Genomic DNA, 25000 nt, shown 5'->3' on the forward strand with positions numbered 1-25000 from the left:
AGATAACTGTGTACTTCCTGTTAGACAAGAGAACTGTGTACTTCCTGTTAGACAAGAGAACTGTGTACTTCCTGTTAGACAAGAGAACTGTGTACTTCCTGTTAGACAAGAGAACTGTGTACTTCCTGTTAGACAAGAGAACTGTGTACTTCCTGTTAGACAAGAGAACTGTGTACTTCCTGTTAGACAAGATAACTGTGTACTTCCTGTTAGACAAGAGAACTGTGTACTTCCTGTTAGACAAGAGAACTGTGTACTTCCTGTTAGACAAGATAACTGTGTACTTCCTGTTAGACAAGATAACTGTGTACTTCCTGTTAGACAAGAGAACTGTGTACTTCCTGTTAGACAAGAGAACTGTGTACTTCCTGTTAGACAAGAGAACTGTGTACTTCCTGTTAGACAAGATAACTGTGTACTTCCTGTTAGACAAGATAACTGTGTACTTCAAGTTTCTTTATTAGTTGTCATACAGAATACAGAATACTTTGCATGAAATGCTTCTTTCTGTTTTGCTCCTGAGTGTGTGCTAGATAATAACAAGATAAGTATAATATAAGTATAAAATAGAAAGTCAAGAAAGTCAAGTACGTAAACAAGTGTAAACAACAAAAATGTTCAGTATACCTATATACAGTATGTCCAGTATATACAGTGCAGGTACAGTACAGTGTAGAAATGGTGATTAGACAGGAGCCAGCGAGCCTTGGTCGTCATCCAGGCGGAGATGTCGGACAGACGGGCCGAGATCCGCTCAGAGACGTGGATATCCGAGGGAGGGAAGGAGAGGAAGAGTTGAGTATCATCGGCATAACAACAACAATGATACGAGAAGCCATGAGAGACGTGATAATGTTACCCAGAGATTTAGTGTAGAGAGCGTCAGGCTGAAGACCAAGTCTGGTGATGCGTCGCTGCTCTCTCTCTACACAACAGGAAATGCCTGCATTCATTCCCCTGGAGTTCTTCCTCTTCTTCCTGTGGTTTCCCCGGTGGTTAACCTGCCGGCTCGGTGATCCTCACCACGAAGCTGTCGGCAGAGTAGAGAGCTCAGTAGACTGGAGACGAGCTGCGTTGCGTTGCGTAGCGTAGTGTGCGGTCTGACATGATGGCCTACTTGACTCCTCGCAGAGAGGACATAACCAGACCTGGCACGGGCTCTGTTCCCCTGCCCTGCATTCTCCTCTTGTAACTCTTCGCGTGTGTGTGTGTGTGTGTGTGCGTGTGCGTGCGTGTGTGCGTGTGTGTGTGTGTGTGTGCGTGTGCGTGTGCGTGTGTGTGTGTGTGTGCGTGTGTGTGTTTGTGTATGTGCGTGCGTGCGTGCGTGGGTGTAAGCAAATATGCACACGTGTATTCATGGTTATTCATTTTTGTGTGAAGTGTTTGATATGCAAATGAGATGCTAATCAGCCATCGGCCACCTGGCGGAGGGGACGGAGATTACCCATGAGTCACGGCACTGCTCGCCGCCCGGGTCCGTCGGCGCTGTATGTCGTGCTCAATACCAAATCTATTGCATCGATCGGTGCGTCGAGGGAGAACGTTTGAAGGGGAGGGAGGAGTTGATTGATTGAATGAAAACTTTATTTAACAGATTGCAGAATGGGTACAACAATACAGTACGGCTCAATACACACAATTGTTAAAGGGGAACTATCTTATAAATGGCCTTTTTCAGTGTTTAGCATTGTTTCCTGGCTATGTGGACTTATATTAATATGATCTATGTCTCTAATTCTCATATTGGCGCATTCTTCCAATTCTCCTCTCACAATATTCACCCTCGCTGAACTGAGTCATCTGAAAATGTGCATATCTGTGATGTCAGAGATTTCTCAGCTGCATAATAATGTGGCAGTTGATGTGGCAGTTGGCACCAGGCCACACAGTGGTTGGAGCCCAGCCTCAAAACGGCTTAAGATCTTGAGGTAGAAAAATGCTGTTTTTGAGTACTTGATTAGAAATACAAAACAATGAATTTTTGTGAAGAAAAACCTTACAGAGGTGTTCCATAGACTCACAGGAATTGTGTAAAAGTGCCCAAATAGTGAGAGAAATAGTAAAATAGTTCCCCTTTAAGGGGATGCAGACCAGAGAAAGACTTTCGTCTTGTTTACATCAGGGTCCCCCATTTTCAATTCATCATATGACATACATGACATACACGACATACAGATAGACAGTACTGCTACATCTATACATTTATGACATATCAGATCTACAAATATACAGTAGTGTTTGTGATACAAGAAGAGTCTAAAAAAGAGAGCATATACATTTGACGTAGAAACTGTTGGGTAGGTGGGGTGGGGGGGGGGGGGGGTTGGGTAGACAGGGTGGGGGAAACTGTACAACTGAATGAATAGTGTACCACGGATATCGTGTGGGTAGATATCAGTCTGGGCCACTAGGGGGAGGTGGAGCCCACGTGGAGAAGAACTTGTCTGTAGAGACCCTCGTAGTGTGTCTCGGGTTTTTTCTAGTTTGATACAGCTAAGAATAGATTTAATCCAAAGGGCATGAGAAGGGGGTGAGGAAGGAGGCTGGGTGGCGCAGCGGTCTAAGCGCTCGTCACCAACGCGAGAGACACCCCGGTATCGAATCCGGCTGTCAGCGTTGCCTCCAGGCTTGGGCCGGACGGGGAGTCGATGGGGTGGTATTCTAGACGTTGTAAACAGCGACTCCTACAGGTCGGTCAGGGCGCCTGCACAGCGAGGACAGGAGATGGCGAGGGCAGTGTGAGCCTCACTAATTACATTAGTGTTTTTGTTTTACACTAATGTAATTTTAGCTATCTTAATTGTTACAGTAGTTTCATTATGCATTGTGTGTACTGACTTTTTATAATTTTTTTTTTGCAATAGTGATTGTTTTTGTATGTTTTTTTGTGTGTGGACCCCAGGAAGACTAGCTGGTTGTTATCGCACCAGCTAATGGGGATCCCTAATAAAATAAAATAAAATCACACGTTACACCTCGCCAATGAGAGTCCGCGCTGGCAGGTGAAAAGATGTGGCTGGCTGACTCTGCATGTATCGGAGGGGACATGCGATGGTATCTATCAACCCTCCCTACGACCGACCAGTGGGGGGCACAGCGAGCAACGATCAAGACAGGGGAGGGGGGAATTGGCACGACTAAATTGGGATGGGAGAAAAACACAGAAAAAAGGAGGAGAAAAAGTGGATAAAAAAGAGAGAGAAGTGGGTGAGGAGGATTTCCACCAAAGTAGGATTAACCGTCTCGCTAACAAAGTAACAAAGGCCAAAAACCTCTTTATTAGTATTTGTCAGTTGTAATAAGGGTCTGGTTCAACCTGGGTACTGCATATTTCAGAGAGTATATCGAAGATATTTTTCCAAAAATCCACTAGGGATGGACAACTCCAAAACATGTGCACATGGTTATTTTCTTTAAGAAGCTGAACTGCATTCATGTTCCTCTTCCTCTCCTCCTCTCTTCCTCTCCTCCTCTCCCCCTCTCTTCCTCTCCTCCTCTCCCCCTCGCTTCCTCTCCCCCTCTCTTCCTCTCCTCCTCTCCCCCTCGCTTCCTCTCCCCCTCTCTTCCTCTCCTCCTCTCCTCTCCTCCTCTCCCCCTCTCTTCCTCTCCTCCTCTCTTCCTCTCCTCCTCTCCCCCTCTCTTCCTCTCCTCCTCTCCCCCTCTCTCCCTCTCTTCCTCTCCTCCTCTCCCCCTCTCCCCCTCTCCTCCTCTTCCCCTCTCCCCCTCTCCTCCTCTCCTCCTCCCCTCCTCTCCTCCTCTCCTCCTCTCCTCCTCTCTCCCTCTCCTCCTCTCCCTCATCTCCCCTCTCTTCCTCTCCTCCTCTCCTCCTCTCCTCCTCTCCTCCTCTCCCCCTCTCCTCCTCTCCCCCTCTCTCCCTCTCCCCCTCTCCTCCTCTCTCCCCTCTCTTCCTCTCTCCCTCTCCCCCTCTCCTCCTCTCCCCCTCTCCCCCTCTCTTCCTCCCCTCCTCTCCCCTCTCTTCCTCCCCTCCTCTCCTCCTCTCCCCCTCTCTTCCTCTCCCCCTCTTCCCCTCATCCCCCTCTCCTCCTCTCCTCCTCCTCCTCCAGCGGAGGACTCTGGTCTCCTGTGAGAACCCCGGTCTCCCCGACAGCGGGTACCAGATCCTGTCCAAGCGCCTCTACCTGCCGGCGAGTCGCTCACCTTCGTCTGTTACCAAGGTTACGAGCTCATCGGGGAGGTCGCAATCAAGTGCATCATGGGAAACCCGTCGTTCTGGAGCGGCCACTGCCACTCTGCCGGGGTGAGGACCTGGTATCCATGGAGACCATGTTATATTATATACTGTCTGTCCTGTCTCCATGGAGACAGTGTTATATTATATACTGTCTGTCCTGTCTCCATGGAGACCATGTTATATTATATACTGTTCTGTCCTGTCTCCATGGAGACCATGTTATATTATATACTGTCTGTCCTGTCTCCATGGAGACCATGTTATATTATATACTGTCTGTCCTGTCTCCATGGAGACCATGTTATATTATATACTGTCTGTCCTGTCTCCATGGAGACCATGTTATATTATATACTGTCTGTCCTGTCTCCATGGAGACCATGTTATATTATATACTGTCTGTCCTGTCTCCATGGAGACCATGTTATATTATATACTGTCTGTCCTGTCTCCATGGAGACCGTGTTATATTATATACTGTCTGTCCTGTCTCCATGGAGACCATGTTATATTATATACTGTCTGTCCTGTCTCCATGGAGACGAGTGTTATATTATATACTGTCTGTCCTGTCTCCATGGAGACCATGTATATTATATACTGTCTGTCCTGTCTCCATGGAGACCATGTTATATTATATACTGTCTGTTCCTGTCTTCCATGGAGACCATGTTTCCATGGAGACCATGTTATATTATATACTGTCTGTCCTGTCTCCATGGAGACCATGTTATATTATATACTGTCTGTCCTGTCTCCATGGAGACCATGTTATATTATATACTGTCTGTCCTGTCTCCATGGAGACCATGTTATATTATATACTGTCTGTCCTGTCTCCATGGACACCATGTTATATTATATACTGTCTGTCCTGTCTCCATGGAGACCATGTTATATTATATACTGTCTGTCCTGTCTCCATGGAGACCATGTTATATTATATACTGTCTGTCCTGTCTCCATGGAGACCATGTTATATTATATACTGTCTGCAGAGCTGAATGGGTTATATACTTTATATACTTTTCTCTCGTGCCTCTTGATATAGATGTCACGTTGCTGCGCCTTAATTTTCATCCGCGGAGCTAATGATGCTAATGATGGAGCATCGCCGTCGGTTGTGTGATAGTAAAGGGCTAACCTTCTGTATTGTCACAGTGAAAGGGTTAACCGGCTGTCGTGTGGCAGTGAAAGGGTTAAGGCAGCCATGTTGGAGTAATAGAGAGATTCCACAGTATGTGTGAACTGTGATGATGATGGTGATGATGATGATGATGATGCTGATGATGATGATGATGATGATGATGATGATGAGATGATGATGATGATGATGATGATGATGAACTGTGATGATGACGGACTAAATGATGTCTTGCAGCCAACCATGACTGCTTCGACCACCATGCTCTGGAGGGTGAGTCTGTGTGTGTGTTGTTATCAGTGTGTGTGTGTGTGTGTTGATATCAGTGTGTGTGTGTGTGTGTGTTGTTATCAGTGTGTGTGTGTGTGTGTTGATATCAGTGTGTGTGTGTGTGTGTGTTGTTATCAGTGTGTGTGTGTGTGTGTGTTGTTATCAGTGTGTGTGTGTGTGTGTGTGTGTGTGTTGTTATCAGTGTGTGTGTGTGTGTGTGTTGTTATCAGTGTGTGTGTGTGTGTGTGTTGTTATCAGTGTGTGTGTGTGTGTGTGTTGTTATCAGTGTGTGTGTGTGTGTGTGTGTGTGTGTCGGTATCAGTGTGTGTGTGTGTGTGTGTGTGTGTTGTTATCAGTGTGTGTGTGTGTGTGTTGTTATCAGTGTGTGTGTGTGTGTGTGTGTTGTTATCAGTGTGTGTGTGTGTGTGTGTTGTTATCAGTGTGTGTGTGTGTGTGTGTTGTTATCAGTGTGTGTGTGTGTGTGTTGTTATCAGTGTGTGTGTGTGTGTGTGTGTCGGTATCAGTGTGTGTGTGTGTGTGTGTGTGTGTGTGTGTGTCGGTATCAGTGTGTGTGTGTGTGTGTGTGTGTGTGTCGGTATCAGTGTGTGTGTGTGTGTGTGTGTGTGTGTGTGTGTGTGTCGGTATCAGTGTGTGTGTGTGTGTGTGTGTCGGTATCAGTGTGTGTGTGTGTGTTGGTATCAGTGTGTGTGTGTGTGTGTTGGTATCAGTGTGTGTGTGTGTGTGTGTGTGTGTGTGTGTGTGTGTTGGTATCAGTGTGTGTGTGTGTGTGTGTGTTGGTATCAGTGTGTGTGTGTGTGTGTGTGTGTGTGTGTTGGTATCAGTGTGTGTGTGTGTGTGTGTGTGTGTGTGTGTGTTGTTATCAGTGTGTGTGTGTGTGTGTGTGTGTGTGTGTGTGTGTGTGTGTGTGTCGGTATCAGTGTGTGTGTGTGTGTGTTGGTATCAGTGTGTGTGTTTGTGTGTGTGTGTGTTTGTGTGTGTGTGTGTGTGTGTGTGTGTGTGTGTGTGTGTGTGTGTGTGTGTGTTGGTATCAGTGTGTGTGTTTGTGTGTGTGTGTGTGTGTGTGTGTGTGTGTGTGTGTGTGTGTGTGTGTGTGTGTGTGTGTTGGTATCAGTGTGTGTGTTTGTGTGTGTGTGTGTGTGTGTGTGTGTGTGTGTGTGTGTGTGTGTGTGTGTGTGTGTGTTGGTATCAGTGTGTGTGTTTGTGTGTGTGTGTGTGTGTGTGTGTGTGTGTGTGTGTGTGTGTGTGTGTGTGTGTGTGTGTGTGTTGGTATCAGTGTGTGTGTTTGTGTGTGTGTGTGTGTGTGTGTGTGTGTGTTGGTATCAGTGTGTGTGTGTGTGTGTGTGTGTGTGTGTGTGTGTGTGTGTGTGTGTGTGTGTGTGTGTGTGTGTGTGTGTGTGTGTGTGTGTGTGTTGCAACAGTAACGAGGAGTAAATACATTTCTGTTCATTCACTCCCTTTCATTCACACGGTGGCGTTTGACAGTGAGTGACACCTGTGACGACCGTTCAGGATCTCTAGATAAATGACCTGAAGATGTGTCTCAAACCCGCCCTCTTGTCTTGACCCTCCAATCACAACCGTTGCCACAGTTATGATTGGAGGATGAGGAAAGGGGCGACAGTGGCTCGGGAGGTAGAGCAGTCGTTTGGTAATCCAGAGGCTCCCGGTTAGATTCCCGCTCCTCCCGGGCAGCGCGTCGAAGTGTCCTTGAGCAAGACACCTAACTAGGGGACACCTAACTAGGGCAAAAAAAAAATCTGGATTTTTTTTTTTTTTTTTTATTCAACAAACATGACCATGTTCACGTCTTAAACTCATACTGAGGCCTTAGTTTTGGTTTCAAATTGCATATCATCATTCATTTATTTATTGTCACACAGAGCAGAATTTTTGCCAAAATAAACGCATTTCCTTTGATTTAATTATACATCAAATGATTTATGTCAAGGATTGCAATGCCTCGCTTGAATGAAGTAAACTTTTCACCTGGATAACGTCAACATTCAGGGTGAATGTAATGTGAGAAATTGGGATGAAAAAATAAATAAAAAAATATTAAAATGTTTTTTTTTTGTTGATCAGATCGGGAAAGATCGGTATCGGTAGATACTCAAAATCACATGATCGGGATCAGATTGGGAGCAAAAAACGATGAGCAGGTCGGCACCTCGCATGGTCGCCTCCGCCGTCGGTGTGTGAATGTGTGAGTGAGCGGGTAACATGTGAGGAACAAATTGTAAAGCACTTTGGATAAAAGAGAGATATATAAATGCACCATGTACCCGTTAGGAGGGCAGGGTTTGAGAGGTCAGGTGGGGGCGGGGTTTGAGAGGTCAGGTGGGGGCGGGGTTTGAGAGGTCAGGTGGGGGCGGGGTTTGAGAGGTCAGGTGGGGGCGGGGTTTGAGAGGTCAGGTGGGGGCGGGGTTTGAGAGGTCAGGTGGGGGCGGGGTTTGAGAGGTCAGGTGGGGGCGGGGTTTGAGAGGTCAGGTGGGGGGTGCTGCAGCGGTGTAGGACTCGAGTGCAGGACTGGTTTTCAGGACTCGTGACTCGACTTGGACTCGGACTCGAGCGTCGACTGCATTCGGACTCGGAAGGCGGCGCAGTCGAGGACTCTGACTTTTCAATTGATAAATACAGTTGTTTATTTTATATATATATTTTTTTGTTATAGGCCGTAATCATTATGATGTATTGATGGCTATAGTGCATTTGTTTGGCTATCGTGTCACAAAGTAAATAAACTCCCTTTTGAAACGGTGACCGCTGTGTCATTTATGTTTAGACTTAGGGCTGTCGGTTTATCGCGTTAATTAGATTAATTAATTACACGGCAAATCATCGCGTTATGAAAATTAACTCAAAATTAATTACAAACAAATATATTTTTTTAAATAATATTTAATATTTAATATTTAATCTCATTCATTCCATAAGAACGTATAATACACATTTACAGACTTTTTTTTAATATGGTCCATTTGCATGTTCTTGGTATCTGATTCTAGGGACGTCTATGGATCTCAGGGAATGTGTTCCCAGTGTCAGAAATACTGTCTGTTACGAGGCTTGAGGAAATGGTAATGAACCAAATGAGAATATCAATAAATTTTTTTTATCTTTGACTGTGAATAACACCGTGCTCAAATTGACCAGACCTGAAAAATCTAAGCAAATTAATAAATGGAAGATGATTCAACAGAAGGTTTTGTAGATACAGTATTGAATTCTGCCATTCGGACACATGCAATGTGAAATATGATTGTAGAATAAATAGAATATCAGGCCTAAAATGGTTATGCGATTAAAATGCGATTAATTAGATTAATTAATTACAAATCCTGTAATTAATTAGATACATTTTTTTAATCGCCCGACAGCACTAGTTTAGACCTTTTTCTTATCAGTACGTCGGCTCTCTGACGGCGAGTGGACCTTGATGGACTCAGACTCGACTCGGACTCGAGATTTAGCGACTGGACCTACGACACTGCTGTTTACCTTGGTGTGTGTCCCCCCCTAGTGGCCGAGGCGGCAGCAGCAGGCTCAGCGCTGGACGGAGGGAACATCGCGCTGGCCATCTTCATCCTGCTCCTCCTCCTCTCCGTGCTGCTGGGAGGAGCCTACGTCTACAGCACACGGTCAGCTCCTCCTCCTACTGGCTCCTCCTCCTGTCTCCTCCTACTGTCTCCTCCTACTACTAGCAGTAGCTATAGTAGTTGTTTTTTTATTCAGAATTCTGGAAATAGGCGACTAGATTCTACAAATAGGAACGGTTATGACAAGTTATGAACAGTTTACATGAATCGTTTATTTGAATACTATACCACTGAAAGAACACAATTGAAACAGTACCTGTGTGAGTGCAGTACGACGTCCACTCAACAACAACACCTCTCCCTAGAGAGTGACCATTGACCTCCACTCACAACAACACCTCTCCCTAGAGAGTGACCGTTGACCTCCACTCACAACAATACCTCTCCCTAGAGTGACCGTTGACCTCCACTCACAACAACACCTCTCCCTAGAGTGACCATTGACCTCCACTCACAACAATACCTCTCCCTAGAGTGACCGTTGACCTCCACTCACAACAACACCTCTCCCTAGACTAGAGTGACCATTGACCTCCACTCACAACAATACCTCTCCCTAGAGTGACCCTTGACGTCCACTCACAATAATACCTCTCCCTAGAGTGACCGTTGACCTCCACTCACAACAACACCTCTCCCTAGAGTGACCCTTGACCTCCACTCACAACAACACCTCTCCCTAGAGTAGAGTGACCGTTGACCTCCACTCACAACAACACCTCTCCCTAGAGTGACCCTTGACCTCCACTCACAACAATACCTCTCCCTAGAGAGTGACCGTTGACCTCCACTCACAACAACACCTCTCCCTAGAGTGACCGTTGACCTCCACTCACAACAATACCTCTCCCTAGACTAGAGTGACCATTGACCTCCACTCACAACAACACCTCTCCCTAGAGTGACCATTGACCTCCACTCACAACAATACCTCTCCCTAGAGTGACCGTTGACCTCCACTCACAACAACACCTCTCCCTAGACTAGAGTGACCATTGACCTCCACTCACAACAATACCTCTCCCTAGAGTGACCCTTGACGTCCACTCACAATAATACCTCTCCCTAGAGTGACCGTTGACCTCCACTCACAACAACACCTCTCCCTAGAGTGACCCTTGACCTCCACTCACAACAACACCTCTCCCTAGAGTAGAGTGACCGTTGACCTCCACTCACAACAACACCTCTCCCTAGAGTGACCCTTGACCTCCACTCACAACAATACCTCTCCCTAGAGAGTGACCGTTGACCTCCACTCACAACAACACCTCTCCCTAGAGTGACCGTTGACCTCCACTCACAACAATACCTCTCCCTAGACTAGAGTGACCGTTGACCTCCACTCACAACAACACCTCTCCCTAGAGAGTGACCGTTGACCTCCACTCACAACAATACCTCTCCCTAGAGTGACCGTTGACCTCCACTCACAACAACACCTCTCCCTAGAGTGACCATTGACCTCCACTCACAACAATACCTCTCCCTAGAGTGACCGTTGACCTCCACTCACAACAACACCTCTCCCTAGACTAGAGTAACCATTGACCTCCACTCACAACAATACCTCTCCCTAGAGTGACCCTTGACGTCCACTCACAATAATACCTCTCCCTAGAGTGACCGTTGACCTCCACTCACAACAACACCTCTCCCTAGAGTGACCCTTGACCTCCACTCACAACAACACCTCTCCCTAGAGTAGAGTGACCGTTGACCTCCACTCACAACAACACCTCTCCCTAGAGTGACCCTTGACCTCCACTCACAACAATACCTCTCCCTAGAGAGTGACCGTTGACCTCCACTCACAACAACACCTCTCCCTAGAGTGACCGTTGACCTCCACTCACAACAATACCTCTCCCTAGACTAGAGTGACCGTTGACCTCCACTCACAACAACACCTCTCCCTAGAGTGACCGTTGACCTCCACTCACAACAACACCTCTCCCTAGACTAGAGTGACCATTGACCTCCACTCACAACAACACCTCTCCCTAGACTAGAGTGACCATTGACCTCCACTCACAACAATACCTCTCCCTAGAGTGACCATTGACCTCCACTCACAACAATACCTCTCCCTAGAGTGACCATTGACCTCCACTCACAACAATACCTCTCCCTAGAGAGTGACCATTAACCTCCACTCACACCAACACCTCTCCCTAGAGAGTGACCATTGACCTCCACTCACAACAACACCTCTCCCTAGAGAGTGACCGTTGACCTCCACTCACAACAACACCTCTCCCTAGAGAGTGACCGTTGACCTCCACTCACAACAATACCTCTCCCTAGAGAGTGACCGTTGACCTCCACTCACAACAATACCTCTCCCTAGAGTGACCGTTGACCTCCACTCACAACAACACCTCTCCCTAGAGTGACCATTGACCTCCACTCACAACAATACCTCTCCCTAGAGTGACCGTTGACCTCCACTCACAACAACACCTCTCCCTAGACTAGAGTGACCATTGACCTCCACTCACAACAATACCTCTCCCTAGAGTGACCCTTGACGTCCACTCACAATAATACCTCTCCCTAGAGTGACCGTTGACCTCCACTCACAACAACACCTCTCCCTAGAGTGACCCTTGACCTCCACTCACAACAACACCTCTCCCTAGAGTAGAGTGACCGTTGACCTCCACTCACAACAACACCTCTCCCTAGAGTGACCCTTGACCTCCACTCACAACAACACCTCTCCCTAGAGTGACCGTTGACCTCCACTCACAACAATACCTCTCCCTAGACTAGAGTGACCATTGACCTCCACTCACAACAACACCTCTCCCTAGACTAGAGTGACCATTGACCTCCACTCACAACAATACCTCTCCCTAGAGTGACCATTGACCTCCACTCACAACAATACCTCTCCCTAGAGTGACCATTGACCTCCACTCACAACAATACCTCTCCCTAGATAGTGACCATTGACCTCCACTCACAACAACACCTCTCCCTAGACTAGAGTGACCATTGACCTCCACTCACAACAATACCTCTCCCTAGAGTGACCCTTGATCTCCACTCACAACAACACCTCTCCCTAGAGAGTGACCATTGACATCCACTCACAACAACACCTCTCCCTAGAGAGTGACCATTGACCTCCACTCAACAACAACACCTCTCCCTAGATTGACCATTGACCTCCACTCACAACAACACCTCTCCCTAGAGAGTGACCATTGACCTCCACTCACAACAATACCTCTCCCTAGAGTGACCCTTGACGTCCACTCAACAACAACACCTCTCCCTAGAGAGTGACCATTGACCTCCACTCACAACAATACCTCTCCCTAGAGAGTGACCGTTGACCTCCACTCACAACAACACCTCTCCCTAGAGAGTGACCATTGACCTCCACTCACAACAAGACCTCTCCTTAGAGAGTGACCATTGACCTCCACTCACAACAATACCTCTCCCTAGAGTGACCCTTGACGTCCACTCAACAACAATACCTCTCCCTAGAGAGTGACCGTTGACCTCCACTCACAACAACACCTCTCCCTAGAGAGTGACCATTGACCTCCACTCACAACAATACCTCTCCCTAGAGTGACCCTTGACGTCCACTCAACAACAATACCTCTCCCTAGAGAGTGACCGTTGACCTCCACTCACAACAACACCTCTCCCTAGAGAGTGACCATTGACCTCCACTCACAACAACACCTCTCTCTAGAGAGTGACCGTTGACCTCCACTCACAACAATACCTCTCCCTAGAGAGTGACCGTTGACCTCCACTCACAACAACACCTCTCCCTAGAGAGTGACCATTGACCTCCACTCACAACAACACCTCTCCCTAGAGAGTGACCATTGACCTCCACTCACAACAACACCTCTCCCTAGAGAGTGACCATTGACCTCCACTCAACAACAACACCTCTCCCTAGAGAGTGACCATTGACCTCCACTCAACAACAATACCTCTCCCTAGAGTGACCATTGACCTCCACTCACAACAACACCTCTCCCTAGAGAGTGACCATTGACCTCCACTCACAACAACACCTCTCCCTAGAGAGTGACCATTGACCTCCACTCACAACAACACCTCTCCCTAGAGAGTGACCATTGACCTCCACTCAACAACAATACCTCTCCCTAGAGTGACCCTTGACCTCCACTCACAACAACACCTCTCCCTAGAGAGTGACCATTGACCTCCACTCAACAACAACACCTCTCCCTAGAGAGTGACCATTGACCTCCACTCAACAACAATACCTCTCCCTAGAGTGACCCTTGACCTCCACTCACAACAACACCTCTCCCTAGAGAGTGACCGTTGACCTCCACTCACAACAACACCTCTCCCTAGAGAGTGACCGTTGACCTCCACTCACAACAACACCTCTCCCTAGAGTGACCCTTGACCTCCACTCACAACAATACCTCTCCCTAGAGTGACCGTTGACCTCCACTCACAACAACACCTCTCCCTAGAGAGTGACCATTGACATCCACTCACAACAACACCTCTCCCTAGAGAGTGACCATTGACATCCACTCACAACAACACCTCTCCCTAGAGAGTGACCATTGACATCCACTCACAACAACACCTCTCCCTAGAGAGTGACCGTTGACCTCCACTCACAACAACACCTCTCCCTAGAGAGTGACCATTGACATCCACTCACAACAACACCTCTCCCTAGAGTGACCATTGACCTCCACTCACAACAATACCTCTCCCTAGAGAGTGACCATTGACCTCCACTCACAACAACACCTCTCCCTAGAGAGTGACCATTGACCTCCACTCACAACAATACCTCTCCCTAGAGAGTGACCATTGACCTCCACTCACAACACCACCTCTCCCTAGAGAGTGACCGTTGACCTCCACTCACAACAATACCTCTCCCTAGAGAGTGACCATTGACCTCCACTCACAACACCACCTCTCCCTAGAGAGTGACCATTGACCTCCACTCACAACACCACCTCTCCCTAGAGAGTGACCATTGACCTCCACTCACAACAATACCTCTCCCTAGAGAGTGACCGTTGACCTCCACTCACAACACCACCTCTCCCTAGAGAGTGACCATTGACCTCCACTCACAACACCACCTCTCCCTAGAGAGTGACCATTGACCTCCACTCACAACACCACCTCTCCCTAGAGTGACCATTGACCTCCACTCACAACACCACCTCTCCCTAGAGAGTGACCGTTGACCTCCACTCACAACACCACCTCTCCCTAGAGAGTGACCATTGACCTCCACTCACAACAACACCTCTCCCTAGAGAGTGACCGTTGACCTCCACTCACAACAACACCTCTCCCTAGAGAGTGACCATTGACCTCCACTCACAACAATACCTCTCCCTAGAGAGTGACCATTGACCTCCACTCACAAACAATACCTCTCCCTAGAGTGACCCTTGACGTCCACTCAACAACAATACCTCTCCCTAGAGAGTGACCGTTGACCTCCACTCACAACAACACCTCTCACTAGAGAGTGACCATTGACCTCCACTCACAACAATACCTCTCCCTAGAGTGACCCTTGACGTCCACTCAACAACAATACCTCTCCCTAGAGAGTGACCGTTGACCTCCACTCACAACAACACCTCTCCCTAGAGAGTGACCATTGACCTCCACTCACAACAACACCTCTCCCTAGAGAGTGACCGTTGACCTCCACTCACAACAATACCTCTCCCTAGAGAGTGACCGTTGACCTCCACTCACAACAACACCTCTCCCTAGAGAGTGACCATTGACCTCCACTCACAACAACACCTCTCCCTAGAGAGTGACCATTGACCTCCACTCACAACAACACCTCTCCCCAGAGAGTGACCATTGACCTCCACTCAACAACAACACCTCTCCCTAGAGAGTGACCATTGACCTCCACTCAACAACAATACCTCTCCCTAGAGTGACCATTGACCTCCACTCACAACAACACCTCTCCCTAGAGAGTGACCATTGACCTCCACTCACAACAACACCTCTCCCTAGAGTGACCCTTGACCTCCACTCACAACAACACCTCTCCCTAGAGAGTGACCATTGACCTCCACTCAACAACAACACCTCTCCCTAGAGAGTGACCATTGACCTCCACTCAACAACAATACCTCTCCCTAGAGTGACCCTTGACCTCCACTCACAACAACACCTCTCCCTAGAGAGTGACCGTTGACCTCCACTCACAACAACACCTCTCCCTAGAGAGTGACCGTTGACCTCCACTCACAACAACACCTCTCCCTAGAGTGACCCTTGACCTCCACTCACAACAATACCTCTCCCTAGAGTGACCATTGACCTCCACTCACAACAACACCTCTCCCTAGAGAGTGACCATTGACATCCACTCACAACAACACCTCTCCCTAGAGAGTGACCATTGACATCCACTCACAACAACACCTCTCCCTAGAGAGTGACCATTGACATCCACTCACAACAACACCTCTCCCTAGAGAGTGACCGTTGACCTCCACTCACAACAACACCTCTCCCTAGAGAGTGACCATTGACATCCACTCACAACAACACCTCTCCCTAGAGTGACCATTGACCTCCACTCACAACAATACCTCTCCCTAGAGAGTGACCATTGACCTCCACTCACAACAACACCTCTCCCTAGAGAGTTACCATTGACCTCCACTCACAACAATACCTCTCCCTAGAGAGTGACCATTGACCTCCACTCACAACACCACCTCTCCCTAGAGAGTGACCGTTGACCTCCACTCACAACAATACCTCTCCCTAGAGAGTGACCATTGACCTCCACTCACAACACCACCTCTCCCTAGAGAGTGACCATTGACCTCCACTCACAACACCACCTCTCCCTAGAGAGTGACCATTGACCTCCACTCACAACAATACCTCTCCCTAGAGAGTGACCGTTGACCTCCACTCACAACACCACCTCTCCCTAGAGAGTGACCATTGACCTCCACTCACAACACCACCTCTCCCTAGAGAGTGACCATTGACCTCCACTCACAACACCACCTCTCCCTAGAGTGACCATTGACCTCCACTCACAACACCACCTCTCCCTAGAGAGTGACCGTTGACCTCCACTCACAACACCACCTCTCCCTAGAGAGTGACCATTGACCTCCACTCACAACAACACCTCTCCCTAGAGAGTGACCGTTGACCTCCACTCACAACAACACCTCTCCCTAGAGTGACCGTTGACCTCCACTCAACAACAACACCTCTCCCTAGAGTGACCGTTGACCTCCACTCACAACAACACCTCTCCCTAGAGAGTGACCATTGACCTCCACTCACAACAACACCTCTCCCTAGAGAGTGACCGTTGACCTCCACTCACAACAATACCTCTCCCTAGAGAGTGACCGTTGACCTCCACTCACAACAACACCTCTCCCTAGAGAGTGACCATTGACCTCCACTCACAACAACACCTCTCCCTAGAGAGTGACCATTGACCTCCACTCACAACAACACCTCTCCCTAGAGAGTGACCATTGACCTCCACTCAACAACAACACCTCTCCCTAGAGAGTGACCATTGACCTCCACTCAACAACAATACCTCTCCCTAGAGTGACCATTGACCTCCACTCACAACAACACCTCTCCCTAGAGAGTGACCATTGACCTCCACTCACAACAATACCTCTCCCTAGAGTGACCCTTGACGTCCACTCAACAACAACACCTCTCCATAGAGAGTGACCATTGACCTCCACTCACAACAACACCTCTCCCTAGAGTGACCCTTGACCTCCACTCACAACAACACCTCTCCCTAGAGTAGAGTGACCGTTGACCTCCACTCACAACAACACCTCTCCCTAGAGTGACCCTTGACCTCCACTCACAACAATACCTCTCCCTAGAGTGACCGTTGACGTCCACTCACAACAATACCTCTCCCTAGACTAGAGTGACCATTGACCTCCACTCACAACAACACCTCTCCCTAGAGTGACCCTTGATTGATTGATTGATTGAAAACTTTATTAACAGATTGCAGAATGGGTACAATACAGTACAGCTCAATACACACAATTGTTAAGGGGATGCAGACCAGAGAAAGACTTTCGTCTTGTTTACATCAGGGTCCCCCATTTTCAATTAATCAGGACATATATGACATACATGACATACAGATAGACAGTACTGCTACATCTATACATTTATGACATACCAGATTTACAAATACAGTACTGTTTGTGATACAGAAGGAGTCAGGAAAAGGGAGTATATACATTTGACGTAGAAACTGTACATTGGAGGAGGTTGGGTGGGGGGGGGTTGGGTACATTGGGATATTGACAACCATACTGGGTAATCTACATTGGAGGTGGTTGGGGGGGGGGGGGGCACACTGTATAAACAAGCAAAACTGTACATTGAGGGGGGGGGGAGACACTGTACAAACAAACAAAATTGTACATTGGACTATTGACAAAACCATACTAGGTAAATGACTGTACATTGGAGGGGGTTGGGTTAGGATATTTACAGGGGCCAGTTTTGAATTGCAGACTCCCGTAGGTGTCCCTTGAGAGTGGTTTTGAAAGTGGGTAGTGATCCACATTCCTTTACAGCTGTGGGTAGGGCGTTCCACATTGATGTGGCATAATTGCGAAACGTGTTTAGTCCCTTATTTGAGCCGAATCTGGGTTTAACATGATTTGTGGAGCTCCCTCTGGTGTTGTGGTCGTGGTATTCACTGACCTTTGGGAAGTATTTTGACATGTACATGGGTACCTTGGTCGTGTAGTGTATCTTGTAGACCTTGACCTCCACTCACAACAACACCTCTCCCTAGAGTGACCGTTGACCTCCACTCACAACAACACCTCTCCCTAGAGTGACCGTTGACCTCCACTCACAACAATACCTCTCCCTAGAGTGACCCTTGACCTCCACTCACAACAACACCTCTCCCTAGAGTGACCATTGACGTCCACTCACAACAATACCTCTCCCTAGAGTGACCATTGACCTCCACTCACAACAATACCTCTCCCTAGAGTGACCCTTGATTGATTGATTGATTGAAAACTTTATTAACAGATTGCAGAATGGGTACAATACAGTACAGCTCAATACACACAATTGTTAAGGGGATGCAGACCAGAGAAAGACTTTCGTCTTGTTTACATCAGGGTCCCCCATTTTCAATTCATCAGGACATATATGACATACACAACATACAGATAGACAGTACTGCTACATCTATACATTTATGACATACCAGATTTGCAAATACAGTACTGTTTGTGATACAGAAGGAGTCAGGAAAAGGGAGTATATACATTTGACGTAGAAACTGTACATTGGAGGAGGTTGGGTGGGGGGGGGTTGGGTACATTGGGATATTGACAACCATACTGGGTAATCTACATTGGAGGTGGTTGGGGGGGGGGGGGGGGCACACTGTATAAACAAGCAAAACTGTACATTGAGGGGGGGGGGAGACACTGTACAAACAAACAAAATTGTACATTGGACTATTGACAAAACCATACTAGGTAAATGACATTGGAGGGGGTTGGGTTAGGACATTTACAGGGGCCAGTTTTGAATTGCAGTCTCCCGTAGGTGTTCTTTGAGAGAGGTTTTGAAAGTGGGTAGTGATCCACATTCCTTTACAGCTGTGGGTAGGGCGTTCCACATTGATGTGGCATAATTGCGAAACGTGTTTAGTCCCTTATTTGAGCCGAATCTGGGTTTAACATGATTTGTGGAGCTCCCTCTGGTGTTGTGATCGTGGTATTCACTGACCTTTGGGAAGTATTTTGACATGTACATGGGTACCTTGGTCGTGTAGTGTATCTTGTAGACCTTGACCTCCACTCACAACAACACCTCTCCCTAGAGTGACCATTGACCTCCACTCACAACAATACCTCTCCCTAGAGAGTGACCATTGACCTCCACTCACAACAATACCGGCTACGTGGCGTAGTGGGCAAGGCGCTCGCCACGAATACTGGAGACGCTGGGCTTGCCTGTTCGAGCCCAGCGTTCCACATTGCTTTCAGTTTAGCTGGTCGTTCATACTAATACACATTGGCCGTATTAGGGGGTGGGAAACTGATGGGTGGGGATCGGGCGTTGTGGACAGCGACTCCTACAGGTCGGTTGGTGCGCCTGCGCAGTGGAATCAGGAAGTGTCGGGGGCAGCGTGAGCCTCCCACGCGTTACTCCTCGCCACTGAGAGATCGAGCTGCGCAGGTGAAAAGATGCGACTGCTGTTACCTCAAGTACCGGAGGGGACTTGTGCTATGTATGACTTAGTCCACATTGCAGCCGGCTTGTGGGAGGCAAGAAACAGCGTTCGTGACAGGGGAGGGTTGAATTGGACGATATGAAAATTGGGATGGGAGAAAATATAGAAAAATGGGAGAAAAAGTGGATAAAAAAAAAAAAACAATACCTCTCCCTAGAGAGTGACCATTGACTGAGAGCGCTCTCTCACGCCAGCTCCTTCTGTCCTCACACTGCTGAATGGAAGCTGAGCGCAGGGTGTGGAGGTTACGTGTTCTCCCCGTGTTCGCGTGGGTTTCCTCTGGGTACTCCGGTCTCCTCCCGCATCATAAAGACATGATGCACGGTGGGCAGGGACTACAGGTGAAAACGAGCTCATTAGCTCAAATCTGGCACATTTACATTGATGTGGAAACTGAAGATGTGCATTAATGTGCACTGTCCCTGGGTAAAAAAAAAAAAAAAAAGAAACAAACAAACAAACAAACAATGACAGGTGATGTGTTCACTCTATTATCACACAGGAAAGATAAGAGGTTGTCATCCTATACAATAATAAAACAATGAATTCAGTGAGGTAATCCTCAACCCTGACTCCTAAAACAGGGTTGAATCTGTAACGTTTTGGCTTTTCAACATGGTTTCCTTGTTTATGGAACAGCTTGTGAAAACTGGATCATTGTGAAAGATGTGATTGTGTTTTTTTCTTCTGCTTCCCTCTTCCTGTCCACTAGGTGGCGATATCACTCCAACCTGAGGCTGCCGCTCATCTACCCTCATCCCTACAGTCAGATCACCGTGGAGACAGAGTTTGACAACCCGCTCTATGAGACAGGAGGAGGGGTGAGTGTTCAGACAGACAGCTGGAGTTGACCAACCGGCTGACGGCTCCACCCTCTCCACCCTAACTGGACGGAGAAAAGGTTGTGATTGTAGGGTGAAGTGAAGAGGGCGGGGCTTGGGATAGTTCAATTGATACAATGAAAGGGGTGTAGCGCTGAGAAGAAGGAGTCGGAGGCGGTGTCTCGAAGCTAAACTCAATTTCTTTATTCATCAGCGTAACAACAAATCGACGTAGTCGTATCGACAGTAAAATAAGAATGCCGGTGGCAGGAAGTGCCACCCTATAAATCGTCCGGGGGGAACTACCATTCCCAACGAGTTCCGTGTGAATTATGTACAGTCACTACACAAGCCCCCCCAGAATTCACCCATAGTCAAAATCCCCCCGGCGTGGGGGAACAATTGCCCGGCCTCTGCGTGTGCGGAAAGCCGGGGGCGGGGAGGGCGGAGTGGCATAAGCACCCGCGCCGTCCACGACACCCGGGGGCACGAAACGGCCTCGGCGAGCGTGGAAAACCGGGGGCGGAGAGGGGAAAGCGTCGCAAGCGCCCGTACCCTCACCGACACCCGGGGGCGCTGGCATCGGTGAGGCCGCCGGTGGCTCTGTGGGCGGTGGCACCCGGGGCAACGGCGGACGACCCCTGCGGGGGGGGAGGGCCAACTCCAAAGGCTGTGAAACGTCTATGTGAGCGGGCTTGATCCTGTCTATCGACACGGTCTCCGTCCTACCGCCCATGTCGACCATGAGGTCCTTGTTACCGTGTCGCAGGACCCTAAACGGGCCATCGTAAGGGGGGCGTAGGGGCCCCCGGTGCGCATCGTGGCGAACAAAAACATACTCCGCCGTGTGCAGGCTGCGCGGCACCCGGGAAACGGGGGTACCATGCTGCGACGTGGGAATCGGGGCGAAGGTCTGAGCCGCTTCTCGCAGGGTGGAACGCTGGCTGGCCGCGGACCAAGGGGTTGTCGCGTCCGGAATGAAATCCCCCGGGACGCGCAATGTCTGGCCGTATAACAGTTCCGCGGACGAGGCCTGCAGGTCTTCCTTGGGGGCGCTCCTAAGTCCGAGCATGACCCACGGCAGCTTATCCACCCAGTTGCCGTCCGTCAGGCCTGCGCGCAGCGCCGCCTTCATGGACCGGTGGAAACGTTCGCATAGCCCGTTGGCCTGCGGGTGGTACGCGGTTGTACGGTGCAGCTTAACCCCCAGGCCGCTGGCGACTGCGTTCCAGAGCTCTGAGGTGAACTGCGAGCCCCGGTCGGAGGAGAGGTCAGACGGGGTCCCGAAACGTGCGATCCACGTGCTGATAAAGGCGCGGGCCACGTCGGAAGAAGACGTCGAGGCGAGGGGAACGGCTTCCGGCCATCGGGTGGTCCTGTCCACCATAGTGAACAGGTAGGTAAACCCGTGAGAGGAAGGAAGCGGGCCCACGAGGTCAACATTGACGTGGTCGAACCTCCTCTCGGGAACCACGAATGTCACAAGCGGGGCCTTGGTATGTCGGTGCACTTTAGCCCGTTGGCAGGACACACACGCGTCGACCCAGGCCATCACGTCTTTCTTGAGCCCTCGCCACACAAACTTCTGTGACACCAACCTGCTCGAAGGCTTCCTACCGGGGTGAGACAGGTCGTGCACAGCCTCGAAAGCCCGCCTGCGCCAGCCTATAGGGACCAGCGGCCGGGGTTGCCCGGTGGAGAGGTCACAGAGCAGGGACGCGCCCGAGCCGCCAATCGCGACGTCTCTGAGGCGCAGACTGGTATCCGCTGTCCTGAGGGCCTGGATGTCGTGGTCGGAGGCCTGTTCCGAGCCCATGGCGACGTAGTCGAGGCCCAGTTGCACAGCTCCGATGACGACCCTGGATAGGCAGTCTGCGACCACGTTGGCTTTCCCGGCGATATGCCGTATGTCTGTCGTGTACTCGGAAATGTACGAGAGTTGGCGCTGTTGTCGCGCGGACCACGGTTCAGCCACCTTGGACATGGAGAACGTGAGGGGTTTGTGGTCGACGAAGGCCGTAAACTCCCGGCCCTCCAGCATGAAACGAAAATGGCGCACCGCCAACCAGAGACCTAGGAGCTCTCTGTCAAATGCGCTGTACTTGCGCTCCCTGGGGGTCAGTTGACGGCTGAAAAACGCCAGCGGTTGCCAGGCGCCGTCAACGTATTGCTCATGCACTGCGCCCACCGCGTAGTCTGACGCGTCGGTGGTAATGGCGACCGGGGCCCCCGGTGACGGGTGAGCCAACATGGCTGCACCCGCCAGGGCCGCCTTGGTGGCCGCGAAGGCTGTCGTCCTCTCGGCCGTCCAGTCGACCGGCTGGTTGGGGGACTTGGCCTTCAGCGCCTCGTAAAGCGGCCGCATGGTGTGGGCCGCCCGGGGGATGAACCGGTGATAAAACGTCACCATCCCGAGAAATTCCCTGAGCGCCCGGGCCGTCGGGGGTCGTGGGAAAGCGGAAACGGCCTCCACTTTCGACGGGAGGGGGGCGGCCCCCCTCCTGTCGATGAGGTGTCCGAGGAACCGTATGGAGGTCAACCCGAACTGACACTTAGCCGGGTTGATGATTAGGCCGTTTTGGCCCAGCCTCGTAAAGAGGCATCGTAGGTGCTCCAGGTGCTCTTCGGGCGAGGAGCTGGCGACGAGGATGTCGTCCAGGTAGACAAAAATAAACGGCATGTCTCTGAGCGTCGAGTCCATTAGCCTCTGGAAAGACTGTGCCGCGTTCTTCAGTCCGAACGGCATCCGTAGGAACTCAAATAGACCGAAGGGTGTTACCACCGCCGTCTTCGGGACGTCCAAGGGGTGTACCGGCACTTGGTGGTAACCGCGTACCAGGTCTACCTTCGAAAAGAACAGCTTACCCGCCAGGTGCCCTGAGAAGTCCTGGATGTGGGGGACCGGGTAGCGGTCTGGCGTGGTAGCGTCGTTGAGGCGTCTGTAGTCCCCGCACGGTCTCCATCCCCCGTCCGGTTTGGGCACGATGTGCAGCGGCGAGGCCCAGGGGCTGTCCGAGCGTCGGACAATCCCCAACTTCTCCATGTTGGCGAACTCTGACCTAGCGACTGCTAGTCTGTCAGGGTTGAGCCGGCGGGCCCTAGCGTACACGGGAGCTCCTTGAGTCTCTATGTGATGCTCGACCCCGTGTTTGGTGGTCGCGGCCGAGAACGTAGGCTGTGTCAAGCCGGGAAACTCCCGCAGTAGGCGTTGGTACACGTCACCTTCTGCGAGCGAGCTGGCCAGCCCGCTGTATACCACCTCATTGCGCACACAAGTCAAGGAAGCGTACGTCTGGGCGTCTACCAGGCGGCCGTGCCTCACGTCCACGAGGAGCCCATGTGCGCAGAGGAAATCCGCCCCGAGTAGTGGGAACGAGACGTCGGCCGTGACAAACTCCCACGTGAACCGCTGTCCCCCGAAACACAACTCCACGGTCCTCGTGCCGTAGGTGCGGATCGGGTTACCGTTGGCGGTCGTCAGTCGCGGACCCCCCCCCCCGCCGGCGGTGTCCACCACCGTCGCCGGTAGGACGCTCCTCTGTGCTCCGGTGTCGCAGAGGAATTCTCGACCAGAGAGTGTGTCCTTAATGAAGAGTAGCCTGTTCGACGTACCTGCGCTCACGGCCGCTACTGGGCGCAGGTGTTGGCGTTTCCCGCCCTGACAAAAGTACAAGGCGGGCGGCACTTCGTTGCTTTCGCGCCGAAGCGTGCGTGGAAATAACACAGGCCTGTGTCATTATTGCCGTCGGCCGCGGCGCCCCTCTCCATCTTCGCCCCTCCCCCTCTGGGCATGTGCGCCCGTGTCGGGGCCAGCACCTCTGGGGCTAAGTGCTGCGTGGCCAGGTAGAACCGATCTGCCTCCTCCGCCAGAGCACGGGGATCCACAATGTTTGTATTGGCCAGCGCCGTCTGTACCCGTGGCGGCATGTGTCTGAGGAACAGCTCTTTAAATAAAAAGTTTGGCTGCTCGGCGCCCAGCAGATTCAGCATCATTTCCATATGCGCCGACGGCTTACTGTCCCCCAAGCCACGTATATCCAACAAGCGTCGGGCCCGCTCAGACGGCGACAACTCAAAAATCCTGAGTAGGTGCGTCTTAAACGCCTCATATCTATCCCGGGCCGGCGGAGCGGTAATGAAGCCTACCGTTCTCGCCGCCGTAGTGTTGTTCAGACTCGAGACGACGTGGAAGTATCGAGCGGCGTCATCCACGATTCCCCGTAGGGCGAATTGCGCCTCCGCCTGGGCGAACCACGCGGCCGCCGACTGCTCCCAAAACTCCGGCAGTCTGAGAAAACCAGCGTTGTTTGCCATGTTCGTCGTATTCTCCGTCTCGGAAACTTCCTCGAGACTAATGTCAGGGTCACCAGTGTAGCGCTGAGAAGAAGGAGTCGGAGGCGGTGTCTCGAAGCTAAACTCAATTTCTTTATTCATCAGCGTAACAACAAATCGACGTAGTCGTATCGACAGTAAAATAAGAATGCCGGTGGCAGGAAGTGCCACCCTATAAATCGTCCGGGGGGAACTACCATTCCCAACGAGTTCCGTGTGAATTATGTACAGTCACTACAGGGGCCAAATTAAATCATAATTTGACATAATTTGTCGTCATAGTCTCCTGCTCTGCTCTACTGACTAAGATAATAA

General features: G+C 50.2%; 1 protein-coding gene across 1 annotated transcript in view; it reads left to right on the top strand.

The window, feature by feature from the left end:
* The window catches only part of sez6l (seizure related 6 homolog (mouse)-like), a gene marked incomplete at both ends in the record, with an annotated part of 35883 nt that overhangs the window by 4373 nt on the left and 6510 nt on the right, over positions 1-25000 (top strand). Inside the window, 7 exon segments of the mRNA XM_084339342.1 lie at positions 4065-4075; positions 4077-4143; positions 4146-4235; positions 4238-4258; positions 5574-5609; positions 9148-9265; positions 20245-20353. Of these exon segments, the coding sequence (XP_084195468.1) occupies positions 4065-4075; positions 4077-4143; positions 4146-4235; positions 4238-4258; positions 5574-5609; positions 9148-9265; positions 20245-20353 (452 nt within the window).

Source organism: Notolepis coatsorum (genome assembly GCF_963971535.1).
Source record: "Notolepis coatsorum genome assembly, contig: SCAFFOLD_647, whole genome shotgun sequence".
NCBI lineage: Eukaryota > Metazoa > Chordata > Actinopteri > Aulopiformes > Paralepididae > Notolepis > Notolepis coatsorum.